The sequence below is a fragment of the Gambusia affinis genome, linkage group LG02 (assembly GCF_019740435.1).
Source record: "Gambusia affinis linkage group LG02, SWU_Gaff_1.0, whole genome shotgun sequence".
In the NCBI taxonomy this organism is placed as follows: Eukaryota; Metazoa; Chordata; class Actinopteri; order Cyprinodontiformes; family Poeciliidae; genus Gambusia; species Gambusia affinis.
In genome coordinates this window covers 473915-488729 of record NC_057869.1, presented here as the reverse complement: position 1 = coordinate 488729, position 14815 = coordinate 473915, and the positions used below count along the sequence as shown (strand labels likewise).

The 14815-nt window shown below is 48.1% G+C and overlaps 1 protein-coding gene and 1 long non-coding RNA gene across 3 annotated transcripts in view; one reads left to right on the top strand and one right to left on the bottom strand.

Moving 5' to 3' along the window:
- The window catches only part of LOC122823517, a 2352-nt gene extending 286 nt beyond the window's left edge, over nt 1-2066 (bottom strand). Inside the window, exons 1-3 of the long non-coding RNA XR_006369347.1 lie at nt 1988-2066; nt 1237-1630; nt 1-1158 (exon numbers count right to left, since the gene is read on the bottom strand). The exon at nt 1-1158 is cut by the window's left edge and continues 286 nt beyond it. This is a non-coding gene — a long non-coding RNA (uncharacterized LOC122823517). The remainder of the gene's footprint in view (nt 1159-1236; nt 1631-1987) is intronic.
- On the top strand, nt 1994-14470 carry gpatch1 (G patch domain containing 1). Of its 2 annotated transcripts, none has more exons than XM_044103199.1 (19): nt 1994-2115; nt 6847-6981; nt 7191-7276; nt 7820-7980; nt 8065-8162; nt 8393-8457; nt 8570-8812; nt 8885-9032; nt 9679-9758; nt 9827-10043; nt 11739-12017; nt 12141-12310; nt 12372-12487; nt 12567-12655; nt 13102-13229; nt 13296-13653; nt 14018-14115; nt 14188-14303; nt 14386-14470. In XM_044103199.1, exons 1-19 carry the CDS (start codon nt 2052-2054, stop codon nt 14417-14419), a joined length of 2685 nt encoding a protein of 894 aa, XP_043959134.1. In that variant the 5' UTR covers nt 1994-2051; the 3' UTR covers nt 14420-14470. The 2 variants fall into 2 exon arrangements, with proteins under 2 accessions (XP_043959134.1, XP_043959125.1); XM_044103190.1 differs by having other exon boundaries at nt 12360-12487.
- The last annotated feature ends 345 nt before the right edge of the window (nt 14471-14815 follow it).

Below are 14815 nucleotides of genomic sequence, written 5' to 3'. Positions count from 1 at the left end.
TCTGACATTTACACAGCTCTGCTTCCAGCTTGAGAGGTCAGAGGTCACGCACAGAGAGTCCTTCCTACCAGAAGCTAACCCGGACCCAAAGGTCAGCAGCAGAGCCGAGCCTGAGGTGACCTTAAGGCGGGTCGTTCAGGATTTCTGCTTCCAGCGATCTGATTGGACGATGGAAGACACCACGGCTGTGCTTATGTTGTGATCGAAGCAGTTAGCACCTCAATGCTAACATGTAGCAGGTAACGCTAATGTTAGTGTCCACATTTGTCAAGAAGCCAAATGAATGATCACAGAAATTATGGAAAGATTAACTTTGTTCCAATCTGGTGAAGAACCGGAAGATTAAAAATGAGAAATGTATTCAGTGATTTAGCAGCAAAAACACGTTGAACTGAGAATTACCGACTCTGCAATTATTTGGATTAAGAATTTTAATCAAGTTTATGAAAGAGCTGATGCTTTGATAGGTTCCCGGGTCAAAGGTCATGCTAGTAGTAGCTAATGCTAACGTGTTGAGGTTTTCCTCCCAAACATCCAGTTGTTCTGAGGGACACCGCGCTCCGTCTCCACTGAGGAAGACTGTGATGAAGAGGAGCAGGTTTTAGGCCTGGAGGATCAGATTGATCAGATTTCATTCAGATGATTTATGAAAAGTTTCAGGTGAGGAGGAGCAGCTCTCCTGCTCTTTCCCCTCGTCATCCTGGTGATGAAGAGGAGCAGCAGTTGCAGCGCGTTGCGTCATGCGGCGACCTGCGGGCGCATCACGGCGTCAGGTGGAGCAGCGCAGCGTCTGCTGAATATTTCAGGTGTGATGACGACATCCGGATCAGCCGCGCTGCAACCACTGCAGAAGAAGATTGTCTTCCTCACTTTGCAGGCAACTCACTGAGCAGTCTGGTACCAGAACCAGAACCTGCCCAACTGGATTCTGGGTCTCCGTTGCTTTCCTCTCCAGAAATGAGTCCAGAGTCCTGACCTCTGACCCCTTGTCTAACCTAGCCCCAGTAGTCGGAACCACCTTGGTCGTGTTGCTACCAGAACCAGGTCCAGGAAGCTCTGCCCTTCGTCTTCTTAGAGGAAGGTGGTTCCAGTTGCTGGGTCCGGGTTCTGGTAGCGAACAGGTTCTGGTACCATCAGGGTGAAACCAGAAATAAACCACTGAAGAAGAAACAGGAGAAGTTGAATCCCATCATTCATCTGGAGCTGATGATGTCACACAGAAAAATGTATTCACACCTGCTAGCTCTGCAGCATTTGATAACATTGCACCGCTGGATGACCTTTGACCTGCCGAAGGTTCTGGTTCCACTGAGACTATTTGGACCTGTTGGAAACAAGCTGAGCCATGCGCTCCGAATGTGTTCGGTTCTGCCCGTCGTGGTGATCGGAACCGCAGGTCACGCAGTTGCAGCCCAACAGCTTCCCTGATCAGACAGCGACACCTGCTGGTCACCGGCTGCTCTGCATGGAGCCGAAGTTGCAACGTTCTTCCAGCCTGCCAGGTTCTGATTCCCCGAAGTCCAAAACCTGCCTGGTTTGTTTCTGAGAGCAGGATGGAGGATTGTTTGTTTATGATTTGTAGCTTATTTCAGGGAATGTCTCTGCGAACCTGGAAGCATTTCTGTTTACTCTGAAATAAAGGTTTGGAATCACTTATGTTGTATCTTTTACTGGTCATAATTATTCATATCAAAGTGGTTCAGAAATTAGGTTTAATTTGTAATGTTCCACATACATCCCTCGTATGGGTGGAAAACGTAAAGAATGCTTGAATAAGCCGTATAAATACCAACATTTTAGGTTGATTTAAAGAACTGAGAATTTAAACAGACAAAAATCTGTTAATTCGCTGTAAATAAAAACATTTCACTGACTAAACAGATTACACGATACTCTAAGGGAGAAAAGACAATTTATACCTGATTTTTATTAATTTAAGTGTAAATTTTTGGCGACTTTAATCATGAGACGTCGCAGTTTCTCCTACCCTTGTTTCGACGCTTTCCTCTGTGAAGTTTGTCCCTCTGTGGCGGCCGTAGTTGTACACAAACATGGCGGCGGACAGCGAGGAGGACTTTGTGAGTTTCGGGACTCCGCTGGAGCCTCTGGAAGAAGGTGAGGTCCGGTTAAGCAGCTCCGTCACATGTTTGCCCCCTCCATGAACTCCTGCAGGGTGTTGGCTGACCGGAAGAACAGGAGGAAGAGATCTTTATGGAGGCTAAGCTAACAGGCTGCTAGCTGAACCAGACAGAACCGATCCTTGAGATTAGAACCCGGAGCTGGTTCTCCTGCTTCAGAATGAATATGTCCTTAGACTGAGGACTAGGTTTCCTGAGATTAACATGTGAAGCTTCAGTCTAAGACAATGAACTTGGTTGAGTCACTCCGTCAAGCCACAGATCCGCTCCCGACGGGTCGGTTCAGAACTAGTAAATGTGTTTCAGATTGAAATATATAACTTTCTGTATTTTTTTTAACACATTTGTTAAAATTGTCACAATGTCGTGACAATATAGCATAAGACAGATCATCTGTTCGAAAATTAAGCTCTTCCACTTCCTCCCGTCCCGCTATGATCATCCAGACGTGGGCCGGTCCGGGTCAAAAACAACCAATCAGAGCGAGGAAGAGGGTCTTAGTGCTGTCCATCACACTAATGTACATCCTGCTCAGGGTTTCTCCCAATCAATTAATCAATCAAATTTTATTAGTATAGCACATTTCAGCATCAAGGCATTTCAAAGAGCTTTACATCAAATCAAACACAGAAACACAATGAAACATAGAATCAATAATCAAAACACAACATCAAGTCAGATTCCGTCAATAAATTTACAGTTGATTACGTTTCAAGTAAAACTCTAAACAAGTGGGTTTTTAGTTGAGATTTAAAGGAAGTCAGTGTTTCAGCTGTTTTACAGTTTTCTGGAAGTTTGTTCCAGATTTGTGGTGCATAGATGCTGAATGCTGCTTCTCCTCGTTTGGTTCTGGTTCTGGGGATGCAGAGCAGAACCAGAACCTGAGAGTTCTGGAAGGTTGATACAACATCAGCAGATCTTTAATGTATTGTGGTGCTAAACCATTCAGTGATTTATAAACTAACAACAGAATTTTAAAGTCTATTCTTTGATCTACAGGGAGCCAGTGGAGAGACTTTAAAACTGGTGTTATGTGCTCTATCTTCCTGGTTTTAGTCAGAACTCCAGCAGCAGCATTCTGGATCAGCTGCAGCTGTTTGATTGATTTGTTGGACAGACCTACAATAATCAATACAACTGAAGATAAACACATGGATGAGTTTCTCTAGATCTGGCTGAGACATTAGTCCTTTAATCCTGGAAATGTTCTTCAGGTGATAGAAGGCCAACTTTCTAACTGTCTTTATGTGGCTCTGAATGTTCAGGTCAGTGTCCATCACTACTCCCAGGTTTCGGGCTGATCGCTGGTTTTTAGTTGTAATAACTGAAGCTGTGCACTGACTCTAGATCTATAACTCTAGATCGTTCCTCTGTAGGTCCAAAAAAAGTAACTTCAGTTTTGTTTTTGTTCAGCTGGAGGAAGTTTTGGCAGTGTATTATAGGCCTGGCGCCCCGCCATGCTTTACTGGCTCCACCACTAAGCCTTTTTTGTTTATGTTTTTAGGGGTAAAAAAAATAACTTTTTCTTTTTTAAGCCGGATTGCAAACGCCTCTGTTGCTTTGAGCGTTTTATTGGCAGTGCAGATTTATTCCTAAATTCCTAAAAGATAGAAGATAGGTTTATAGTTTACGCATTTAAAACCTGTCTATCGGTGCTACCTCGTCAGATTTTCCTACAGGAGCACGGATAGATGGCCAAGTCTATCTGTCGGTGCTACCCGTCCAAAGCTGCTACTGTCATGTTTACAATCAGAAAACTATAATTGGTTGTTAATGTTAAATATATTGGATAAGATTATCTGAGTGACTGAAGTGGAAGCTTAGCAGTTATGGTTAGCTTAGCATTGGATCAATTTCTATCCATGACGAAACCACAAGAAGATCACTTCCTGTATCTGAATATCCTACCAGTTTAAAATGAAAAGCTGTAGATGTTGCACTAATCCTTTACTAGAATATCCTACCTGTTAGAAAATATTTTAAATCCAGAGGTTTGTAAGAATAAAACAGTATCAGACAGAGGGAGCATGTTTTTATTTAAATTAAATTAAAAACTAATACAGATCATCACAACTCTTTTGTGCATTAATCTGCTGTATGACCGACTTTATTAAATGAGCCACAATGTGTCACCAAACTGTACAGGTCACTGAAATGATAGGATATGATTCATATACACTAATATTACACAGATTTACAGATAGGACAGATAAACAGAACACCTGGTCAATCACACCGCTGGTCCCTCTTCTTGTTGCCTCGGTCGCTGCAGCAGCTGGATGTCTCAGGTTTACTGCCTCCTGTCACTCAAACTGGACTCAGGCTGACCTGTATGGATATCTACATCGACCCCCTGTGAGGAATCATGTTTCTTTCCAGAGTTTTTGATCAAGGTAGGAGTTTAAACCCACCACATTAGCTCTGGTTGTGCAGCTCTACAGAGGAGCGTTGAGGATGATTTATCTTTGTGAACAAAGAATCTTGTGCGGCTTTTCCATCTCAACACGCGGCCCAGCGCTCGGCTTTATCTGCGCTGATAAAGTTTACATATGGTCCAGGTTGGTCGGAGCCTTAGTGGTTAATAAATCAGCGCTAACCAGCATTAGCATTGCATTTCTGGATGGAGAGGAACTGGGTTAACTGGTCAACCAGTTTAAATAACTTGATTTAATTTTGAACTCATCTCATGTTTAAAAAACACTTGTAAAAGTAAATTGAAAACTTTAATCTGCAATATTTCAAACAGGTTAATAGAGGCTGCAAAACCTTATCACACATTGAAGACTTTTTCACAACATGGTCATTAGTTTGCATCTCATCACTAAAACCCATTATCAACTTTATATGTTTATAAAGTTGATATGAGTGGATGCCAGAGTCGTGTCCTATTTGCCTAATTTTAGACAATTACAATTTTTTAAATTTTGAGAATTTCCAATCATTTAAAAATGGCCGTCTTATTCATAAGGCGGCCATTTTTAACACAGGGGTCTCAAACTCCAGGCCTCCAGTCGCAGTCCTGCAACTTTTAGATGAGCCTCTGCTGCACCTGAATAGAATAATTCAGGCTCTGGAGAACTGATCTACAGGTGGAGGTAATTAAGACATTTCATTCCAGTGTTTTGTACCTGTGGCTCATCTAAAAACTGCAGGACTGCGGCCCTCGAGGCCTGGAGTTTGAGACCCCTGATTTAACAGAAAAAGCCCATCTGTGGAAACATTTAACTTCCAGAGTTTGGGAGTAAACCAGGAGCCGTTTCTCATTCAAATGAGAAACTTTCTCGTTTTAGCAAAACATTACAATACACAGATCAAAGGATCTCTCTGACTGTCCTGTTTCTTCCTACTGTCTCCGGTGTTCACTGATAACCTAGTCTTATACAGTCGGTTAACCTTCATGTGTTGTGTGTTGCGTTCAGGTGAAGAAGGGAGTCGGACCACAGGAGTTGCTGGTTGTTCTGTGTTGCAGGTTGCTGGCCGAGGCCTGCACAGATACAAATACAAACGCTTTAACATTCAGGAGTCGGATTTCCCTGTTAGCACAAGGAGAAACCCTGTGACTACCTCATAACAATATCTGCTCCAAACCAGGGAACAAAAAAAACTCCTCTATGTATTAAAACATATAAACATTCACAGCTGCATGTATTTACAATTATTTAATATATTTCATAAAACACAAGCATAACCAAGGGCAAAGAAAATGTCCTACCTCTTCTCAGGCAGCATAGCACCAACTGAGGTAGGACAGTGCTGGCATCATAAGGCGCTCTTAAAGTGACAGTACAGATTTTAGTGTTTACCAAAATACATAATAGGACATTCTCAAGATATAACAAAAATAGGATTCTACAGTGTTAATCAGGATTTGGTGAAATTTCAAACAATATAATTAAAAATAAAAGCCCATTTTCTAAAGTTGTTACACTAATAGTGTCTGAAAATCTCCAGTGTTGCTGTTTTACTGTTATGACTGTCTTATTAAAAATACAAGATATTTTGGTTATACTGAGATACAAATCTCATTGTAAGTTTTAACTCGTTTACAGTGTAATTTTCTCGTTTAAACTACTCCTGAATTTATTTCCAAGCACTAGCAGGTAAACTCTAGCAGGGATTTTCAGTTTAGAAAATCTTCATTTTACCAGAATGTTTTATCAATTAAAGCTTGTAGGAGCTGAAACACAACTTGTTAACATTAGCACTAGCGCCACCTGTCTGTCCTTTAACCAGCAGCTAAAAGTTCATTGCTCAGATTATTGAACCTTTTCAACTTTTACAGACTTCCTGTCAGTTACTATTTCATGACGGATATAGCTTTGTTAACATTTTAAAAGACACAAACACTTTGATGTAGGCATATAAACAGGTCTACCTGACCCATAGAGGTTTCATTAGTTATTTGTATTTATGATATTAATGTTATTTTTGTATGTTGTTGCTTCATGGATGCAAATGAGCATCCGGAATATTTATGGCCGTATTGTGACTTTGAATCATCCTATTCAAATAAATTCAGTCAGTTTTATAAAACTTTTAATCCTGACTCAGAAAGTAGACGGGAGTCGGCCTCCTGGACTGAAACTGGGCGTTGGTTCCTCTGGAACTACGTCCAGAACCTCCAGCAGAACCGCCTTCTGCCCTGCTGCTGAGGTTCCAGCTGGTCCTGGGTCAGAACTGTTCTGCTAACCCTGGCCTGCGCTTCCAGACGAGCCCCTGAAGAAGCCGGTGCCGCTGCACGAGCAGACGGTGAAGGACGAGAGGGGGCGGTACCAGCGGTTCCACGGGGCGTTCACTGGAGGCTTCTCAGCCGGATACTTCAACACGGTCGGATCCAAGGAAGGTCAGAACTCTGTTCTGGTAGAACAGCTCACATGTTTGGGTTCATTTGTATTAACAGAATAAGGACATAAAAATAAGAATCACATTGTGACCAAGTTCATGGGTCCACATATGTAAAGATCAAGTGAAAAATATTTAAATTATTTTAAAGTAATAATGTGTTATTAAAACTAAGAGCCTGTGGGATTCCTGATCGTCTCTTAAACTTAGGCTGGACCCCATCAACCTTTGTGTCGTCACGGCAACAGAAAGCTGAAAAGCACCATGCCAGACCTGAGGACTTCATGGATGAGGAGGTAAACCACCAACAGTGTTCCTTGGACTGGGTCAACTGGGCCAGACTGGGTTAACTGGGTCAACTGGATCAACTGGTTCAGACTGGGTCAACTGGGCCAGACTGGATCAACTGGGTCAGACTGGGTTAACTGGGTCAACTGGTTCAGAGTGGGTCAACTGGGCCAGACTGGATCAACTGGGTCAGACTGGGTTAACTGGGTCAGACTGGGTTAACTGGGTCAACTGGATCAACTGGGTCAGACTGGGTTAACTGGGTCAGACTGGGTTAACTGGGTTAACTGGATCAACTGGTTCAGACTGGGTCAACTGGGCCAGACTGGATCAACTGGGTCAGACTGGGTTAACTGGGTCAGACTGGGTTAACTGGGTCAACTGGATCAACTGGGTCAGACTGGGTTAACTGGGTCAACTGGTTCAGAGTGGGTTAAATGGGTAAACTGGGCCAGACTGGGTCAGGAGGGACATGTTGGATTCAGACAGCAGGAAGTGCTGACCCTATCTGAAAGTATCTGTCCGTGTCTCCATGTCTGACCGGTCGCCAGGACTTTGGCGAGCACGGCATTGCCCCCAAAGAGATCACCACCAGCGAGGAATTCTCGTCCAGCCGCAGAGACCCGGCTGCAGAGAAGGCGAGGGCCGTGGGCGCCCAGGCTGCGCTGATCCCTGGGGACTCGCTGCTGGAAGAGCTCATCGCTCCGGCCAGGTAGGCGCCGCCCCCTGCTGGCCGCCGCTGCGCCCCACGTAGCCCGGTGTGTTAACGGCTAAGGGTTGTTGGTCCTACTCCCAGGTCGTCTATCGGCGTGGAGTTGCTGACCAAGATGGGCTGGAAGGAGGGCCAGGGCATCGGGCCGCGCCTGAAGAGGAAACCCCGGCGCCAGCTGCCAGGTGTGGACAGAACCCCACGGTCCTGATGGAGACGATCAGGTGGTCCAATAAGAACCACAGCTGGTTCTTATTGGACCACCCATCATCATCCATCATCATCCATCATCCATCCATCCATCATCATCCATCATCCATCCATCCATCATCATCCATCCATCATCCATCATCATCCATCCATCATCCATCCATCTTTTCATCCAACCATGTCTTTATGTTTTTCTTTATCTTAGTGACAGCTGGAGTTTGTAAAACCTACAGCTGTGTGCTGCCCCCTGCTGGTTCGGAGGAGTCAGAGGTAATAAAAGTGTTCTGAAGTCTTGAATCAGAACAGATGGAGGTTCTGGAGTTCCTGTCCTTCTTCTCTTTTTTCCTCCAGTCTGTTCACTTTCTGGTCCTTCTCTGCTCAGGAGGACGATGAGGAGTTTGCTCCAGAGGACGTGACCTTTGCCCCTAAGGATGTGACTCCGGTGGACTTCAGCCCACGGCTGGGGGTGCAGGGCCTTGGGTACCGCGGTCTGGATCCCGTCTTGGCGCTGCCGGGCCGGGATGCAGACTCGCACGTCCACCTATTCCGGCCCCAGTCCGAGTCCCGAAGCCGGCTGTTTGGAGACCGACCGGGCGGGTCCAGGAGGGCAGGGGTCGCCGGACAGGTGGGCTTCAATCCTCCTCAGGCTTTAACAGGGGAACATCCGGCTGGTTTTCACCTGACCTTTGACCCGCAGGCGTTCGGTGTGGGAGCACTGGAGGACGAGGACGAAGACGTCTATCACAGAGACTCCATGTCCAGATACGACACGGTGCTGAGAGACGAGGAGCCTGGAGACGGCCTGTACGGCTGGACGGCTCCGCAGCAGTACACCCAGAGGACAGGTGAGGAGGACAAGAGGACAGGTGTGTGTCTTGCCATCTGCAGGGCGCTGTGCTGCTTTGAGGAGTGACGGAGTCGTAGAGGACAGAAGGAATGTTGAGTTTAAGTCTCCTCGGTTCCAAAACGACCTGATTGTTAACGATTGCAGCATCTGGGTGACAGGAATGTAGATGATGAGTATAGATTGGCTGTCACTGTGATCTGAGTCTGAACCATAATCTCTCAGATTATGGTTTGCTACCAGCTGCTGCTCTTTGGACTCTGGGCACATAAAGTGATAACAGCTGTATCAGATGCTCACAATGTTCAACATTTAATATTTTAACATTTATTGATGGAGAAAAACAGAAAAAGCCACAATCTATCGATAAGGACAGGTACTAAATAACACGAATTAAGATTTAGTGTGACAACAATGAATCAAAATCTTATGAGAAGTTCATTTTGATAAATGATGCAATAAATGGAGGCTCTGCGGTGGCGCCGGGGCTAAACACGGCCCACGTAGAGGAAGGCCTGGGTCCTCGCCGTAGGTTTGGTCCCCACAAGGAGTAAACAGTGCCATACATAAATGATAAATGTCATAAATGATAAGCAGTGATATAACTGCTTATCATTTATGCAGTTATATCACTGCTCTGTTGGCAGACAGATCCAGAGACGCAGCGTACCTGGGGAAGATCCTGGACGGGTTCACTCTGGCCCAGAAGCCTCTGGAGCAGAAAACGGTCAGCCTGCACACCGCCACCATCTCTTCGTGGAGGAAACTCCTCCTGACTCCTCTCTCCCTCCGCAGGTCTTCCCTCCACCAAACCTCCCCAGAGACTACCGTCCCGTCCATTTCTTCCGTCCTCCAGTGGACGTGTCCAGGCTGTGTGGGGTCAGCCCGGCGCTGGCCGAGGCCCTCAGGAGCTCCAGGGGTCACATGGTGAAGGAGGAGGCGCAGCAGGGCGGCCGCCACCAGTTGGACTCTGGCCAGAGGGGGGCGCTGCTGGGTGAGGACACCTTGCAAGGTGAGGCACGCATTTCTCCTGTAAAACCAGCAGGGGGCAGCACAGGACCAGGCCACATTGTGAACTGAGAGCCAATAAAAGTTCTGATTAATAAAAACATTAAAACCTAAAAGCCTAAGAAGTGCTGAAAAAAGGAGCGAGCTGCAGCGTTGAAATGTTTCTGCAGTCTGAGAGGAACAACCGGGTCAGGAACCCGGTTCAGGTCCTGCCGTCACTTAATGAGACACATTTAATAAGCTCTATATTTAATAAATGATTTCTATATTATTGTCTTTTTTTTATTCCCCACCAGGGGGTCTTTTTGTGGCTCTAGTGTCCCTTATATGACAGTAGGGGGAAGGGGGGGGAGACATGCGGCAAATGTCGGGCAGGTCTGGGAATCGAACCCGTGACGGCCCCGTCGAGGACACAAGGCCTCCAAATGTGGGTTGCGCTGTCCCCTACGCCTCCACAGCACGCCCTATTATTGTCATTTTTAATGCACTAAACAGACTTTTACTATAAAATAAAAACAGAAATGCAGAAATGTTTTAATGAACATTTCTGCATTTCTGTTTTTATTTTATATAAAATGTGAATACTTCCTCTGTGCTCTTGATCTTGTGGAAATTTTTCTTTAACAAAGTGTGGAAGAAAACTGTTTCAAAGCCCAAAGAACCAGAGAAAGAATATATTCTAATCAGTACTTATTCGAAGCCTCTGCTGACTGAACGCAGTCGGGACAAAGAGCCTGGAGCCGAACAGTTTCATTCACTCAGAGCTTCTAATCTAGTTGGTTACGGAGCAGAATCCGACCACGCGTTTTCTCTCACTGAGGGAGCGAAGCGACAATTTAACACCGAGGCCGAAGACGTTCGCATGAACTGATCATTACACAAGAATCCATCCATCCATCTTCTTCCTCTTATCCTGGTCGGGTCGTGGGGTCAGCAGCTTCAGAAGGGAGGCCCAGTCTTCCCTCTCCAGTCTCTTCTTCCAGCTCCTCCAGGAATCCCAAAGCGTTCCCAGGAATCCCAAAGCGTTCCCAGGAATCCCAAGGCGTTCCCAGGAATCTCAAGGCGTTCCCAGGAATCTCAAGGCGTTCCCAGGAATCCCAAGGCGTTCCCAGGAATCTCAAGGCGTTCCCAGGAATCCCAAGGCGTTCCCAGGAATCTCAAGGCGTTCCCAGGCCAGCAGAGAGACATCGTCCCTCCAGAGTGTCCTGGGTTTCCCCTCCTCCTGGTGGGACATGAACTCCTCACCAGGGAGGCGTCCAGGAGGCATCCTGACCAGATGCTCCTCAACTGGCCCCTCTCGATGTGAAGGAGCAGCGGCTCTACTCTGAGTCCCTCCTGGATGACTGAGCTTCTCTCTCTAAGATCCGCCTGTCGATCTCCCGCTCCCTTCTTCCCCCATTCGTGAACAAGATCCCGAGATACTTGAACTCCTCCACTTGGGGCAGGACACCCCCCCTGACCCGGAGAAGGCACTCTACCCTTTTCCGGTTCAAGACCATGGCCTCGGATTTGGAGGCACTGATACCAAGAATCATTAAACTAAAGCATCGATTTGCTCATAATCATAATTTTACAATTTTTCTCTACAATCTGCACCAGGTCACGCGGTCAGGGCGATGATGTCAGGGTGACGGCGTCACGCGGTCGCCCTGTGTTGGGTTTGATGGTCGGTAAACTTCCTGTCTGTGACCCGGTTCAGGTTCTGGTTCTGGACCTGGTTCTGTCATGGACCTGCTGCGACCCGAGGACCGCCAGCGCCTGCTCAGCCTCCGGACCGCCACCGCCCAGAGGCCCTCCCAGGCTCCGCCCCCCGGGGCGGCTCCGCCCCTCTCTGGCCTCCAGGAGGAGGCGCTGGCGGCCTGGAGAGGCTCCTCCTCTTCCTCCTCTTCCTTGCAGAACTTCAAGCCGTTTGAGAACACGCCGGGGAAGCAGGCGCGCTATGAGGGCTACCTGAGCCGTCTGCAGCAGGGCGACGCAGGTAGGAGGAAGTGATGTCAGAACCGAGCGCAGCTCCCTGGGGAACCTTTAGACCCGAGTCAGCCAGCAGGTTCTGGTGGCTTTGGGTCGGAACTGGCCTGAACCGGATCCCCATGTCCCACAGGCGCCCTGGAGCAGAGTCTGGACCCGGCCATGACGGAGTGGGAGCGCGGCCGCGAGCGCGAGGAGTTCCTCAGGGCCTCCATCTTGTACCGACCGTCTTCCTCCTCGCTGTCGTCCCGCTTCACCCGCGCCCAGCAGCCGGACGCCGGGGACACCGGCCGCGACCAGCAGGTAGGGCGCCGCTCTTCCTCATTTCCTCTTCCTCCCCCTCACTGCTCAGTCTGGTTGCCAGGGCGACGGCCAGCAGGTGGCTAGCGGGACGTTTGGGAAGCTGACCAGAGAGACTCTGGAGTGGCATCCGGACCGGCTGCTGTGCAAGAGGTTCAACGTCCCCGACCCGTATCCCGGGTAAGAGCTGGACCGGAATCGGACCGAAGCCGAGCCGGAACCAGACCGAACCTGAGCTCTAACTTTGATTGGTCCCCAGGTCGGCGCTGGTCGGGCTGCCAAAGGTCAAAAGGGACAAGTTCTCCGTCTTTGACTTCCTGACGGTCTCGGAGCGGCAGGACGCGGCAGGTGGGTCCCGCCGGTTCAGGACTGGATCTCTGACGCCTTGGTGCCGGTTCTGGATCCGAACGCAGCGCTGAACCGTCAGGAAGCCTCAGAAGGTTTTAGTGTGGCGGGATCAGAACCCAGCAGAACCAGTTTCAGCTGCAGCGCCAGTCATGTCTGGACTTTGACTTGGCCTGTCCAATTTTATCCATCTCATTATATCCATGATTGCTCGTCCTGACCTTTGACCCCTTGTCTCAGGTTTTTGAGTCCGTCTTGCCACAGCATGATGCTGCCAAGCAGATCTGCTCTTTCATGTTTGCTGTTTATTGAGGAGGCTGGAAACAGCTCCCTGCCACACTTTTCAGATATTTCTTAGTGAAATGACCCGTCACAGGAACCCGATCAGAACTCTGGACCAGGTTCAAGTTCACAGGGTGCCAACACTTTGTCCTGTTGTGGCTCTGCAGCTCCTCCAAAGCCTCTGGAGGAGAAGAAGTCCAGGTGGGACGTCTCCAAGGAGACGGGCCACACCCAGAACCAGGCCGGGTCCGAACCCACCGGGCCAGTGTCGGACCACCGCCCATCTCCTCCTCAGGTCTGACTGCTTCTGGTTCTGATCCTGGTTCTGCTTCTGGACCCTAACCCTCTGCTTCTCCTGCAGGGGGCGCCAGCAGAGCCGCACACAGCCGAGGAGGAGGAAGAGGAGGAAGAGGAGGAAGAGCGGCCACCCATGGATCTGTTCAAAGCCATCTTCATCACCTCCTCCGAGGAGCAGTCCTCCTCTTCGTCAGAGGAAGATGGTGATGAAGATGAGGAGGCAAAGGGAGACGAAGAACCAGTGAAGCTGTTTGGCATCGCCTCGTCTTCCTCCTCCAACCGCCTCGCAGGTCCCGTCCTCTCGTCCTCTGTGGATTTTCCCAGCATGCCTCTGGCTCTCAGCTCCTCTTCCGCCCAGATGCCGAGCCGGGAGGAAGAGGAGGAGTTTGGACCCAAGCTGCCGCCTCCTTCAGCAGCTGACGGTGAGAAATCATTTAATTTCTATGGCAACCTTCTTGTTCAAACTAGCCAGCAGCAACTAGCAACCAGCTCATGGTAGGAGCTGTTGCTCAGAGCAACGCTGGTAAAAACATTAAAGGGTTAATAAAGTAGCCATGTTGGGACGACTTCCTGGAGGCGGAGCTTCAGGAAGAGCAGGAGCTTCTTGAAGAGACCCTAACCCTAGAGACCCGATTTCAAGATGTTAAAACAGGAAGTATCATTTGATATATAAAGAATTTTTATATCTGACAGTAAAATAGTTTTGTTATAAAATGGAACTACGGTATGTGCTCGAAGACAGAACAACGCCCCTTTAAAACATCTGCCTGTTGTTCTCTTTTTCAGCCACAAGAGGCGCCACCGCCGCCTACCAGAAGAGCAGCAGGAGGAGCAAAGAGAAGAAGCAGAAGAAGAAGAAGCAGAAACACAGGAAGGAGAAGAAGGTAGAGGAAGATGAAGAAGAGAGGGCGTCTGCTCCTGCTGGCCTCACCCTCAGCTTCTCTCTGTTTCTGCAGAAGAAGAAACACAGGAAGCACAAGGCGAAGCAGCAGAAGAAAAGTCGGGAGGAGGAGTCCAGCAGCTCTGAGGACGGCGAAGGCATTCAGCCGTCCACAGATGACTTGCTGAGAAGGTCAGAGGTCACAGAGAGCGTCAGGGTTCTGTCGAGTCAGCATGTCTTGTTCTAACCAGACCTGTCTTTGACCCGGTTCCAGGCTGAAGAGCATCCGGGCCCCAAACACCTGGTGACCCGCAGAGCCTCTCTTCTTCTGCTGTCTAATAAACACCTGAATCATCTGAGTAGTGGTGGTGCCTTCATGGTCAGTCGGACTCTGCAGTGTCCTCCTGTGCACTGTGCTCAGAACTGTGATTGGTCAGTTCCTGTCACCTGACCAGGTTGAAGCGTTCCCATTGGGTCAGAGTTTTCGCCATCAGGCCGAGGAGTTCCAGCTTCCTGGAGGGAGGAAGAGGGGGAAGAAGAGCTGAAGGCTGGAAGAACCTGCAGAAAGCAAAAGTTTATAAACACATATGTAAAAATAAAAAATAAAATGCATAAAAATATATGACACACCAGTGACGTGGGTTCAGACGAGGCAGGTGAGACAGAGCCTCACCTGTCATCATGGAAGAATAATATAACAATAA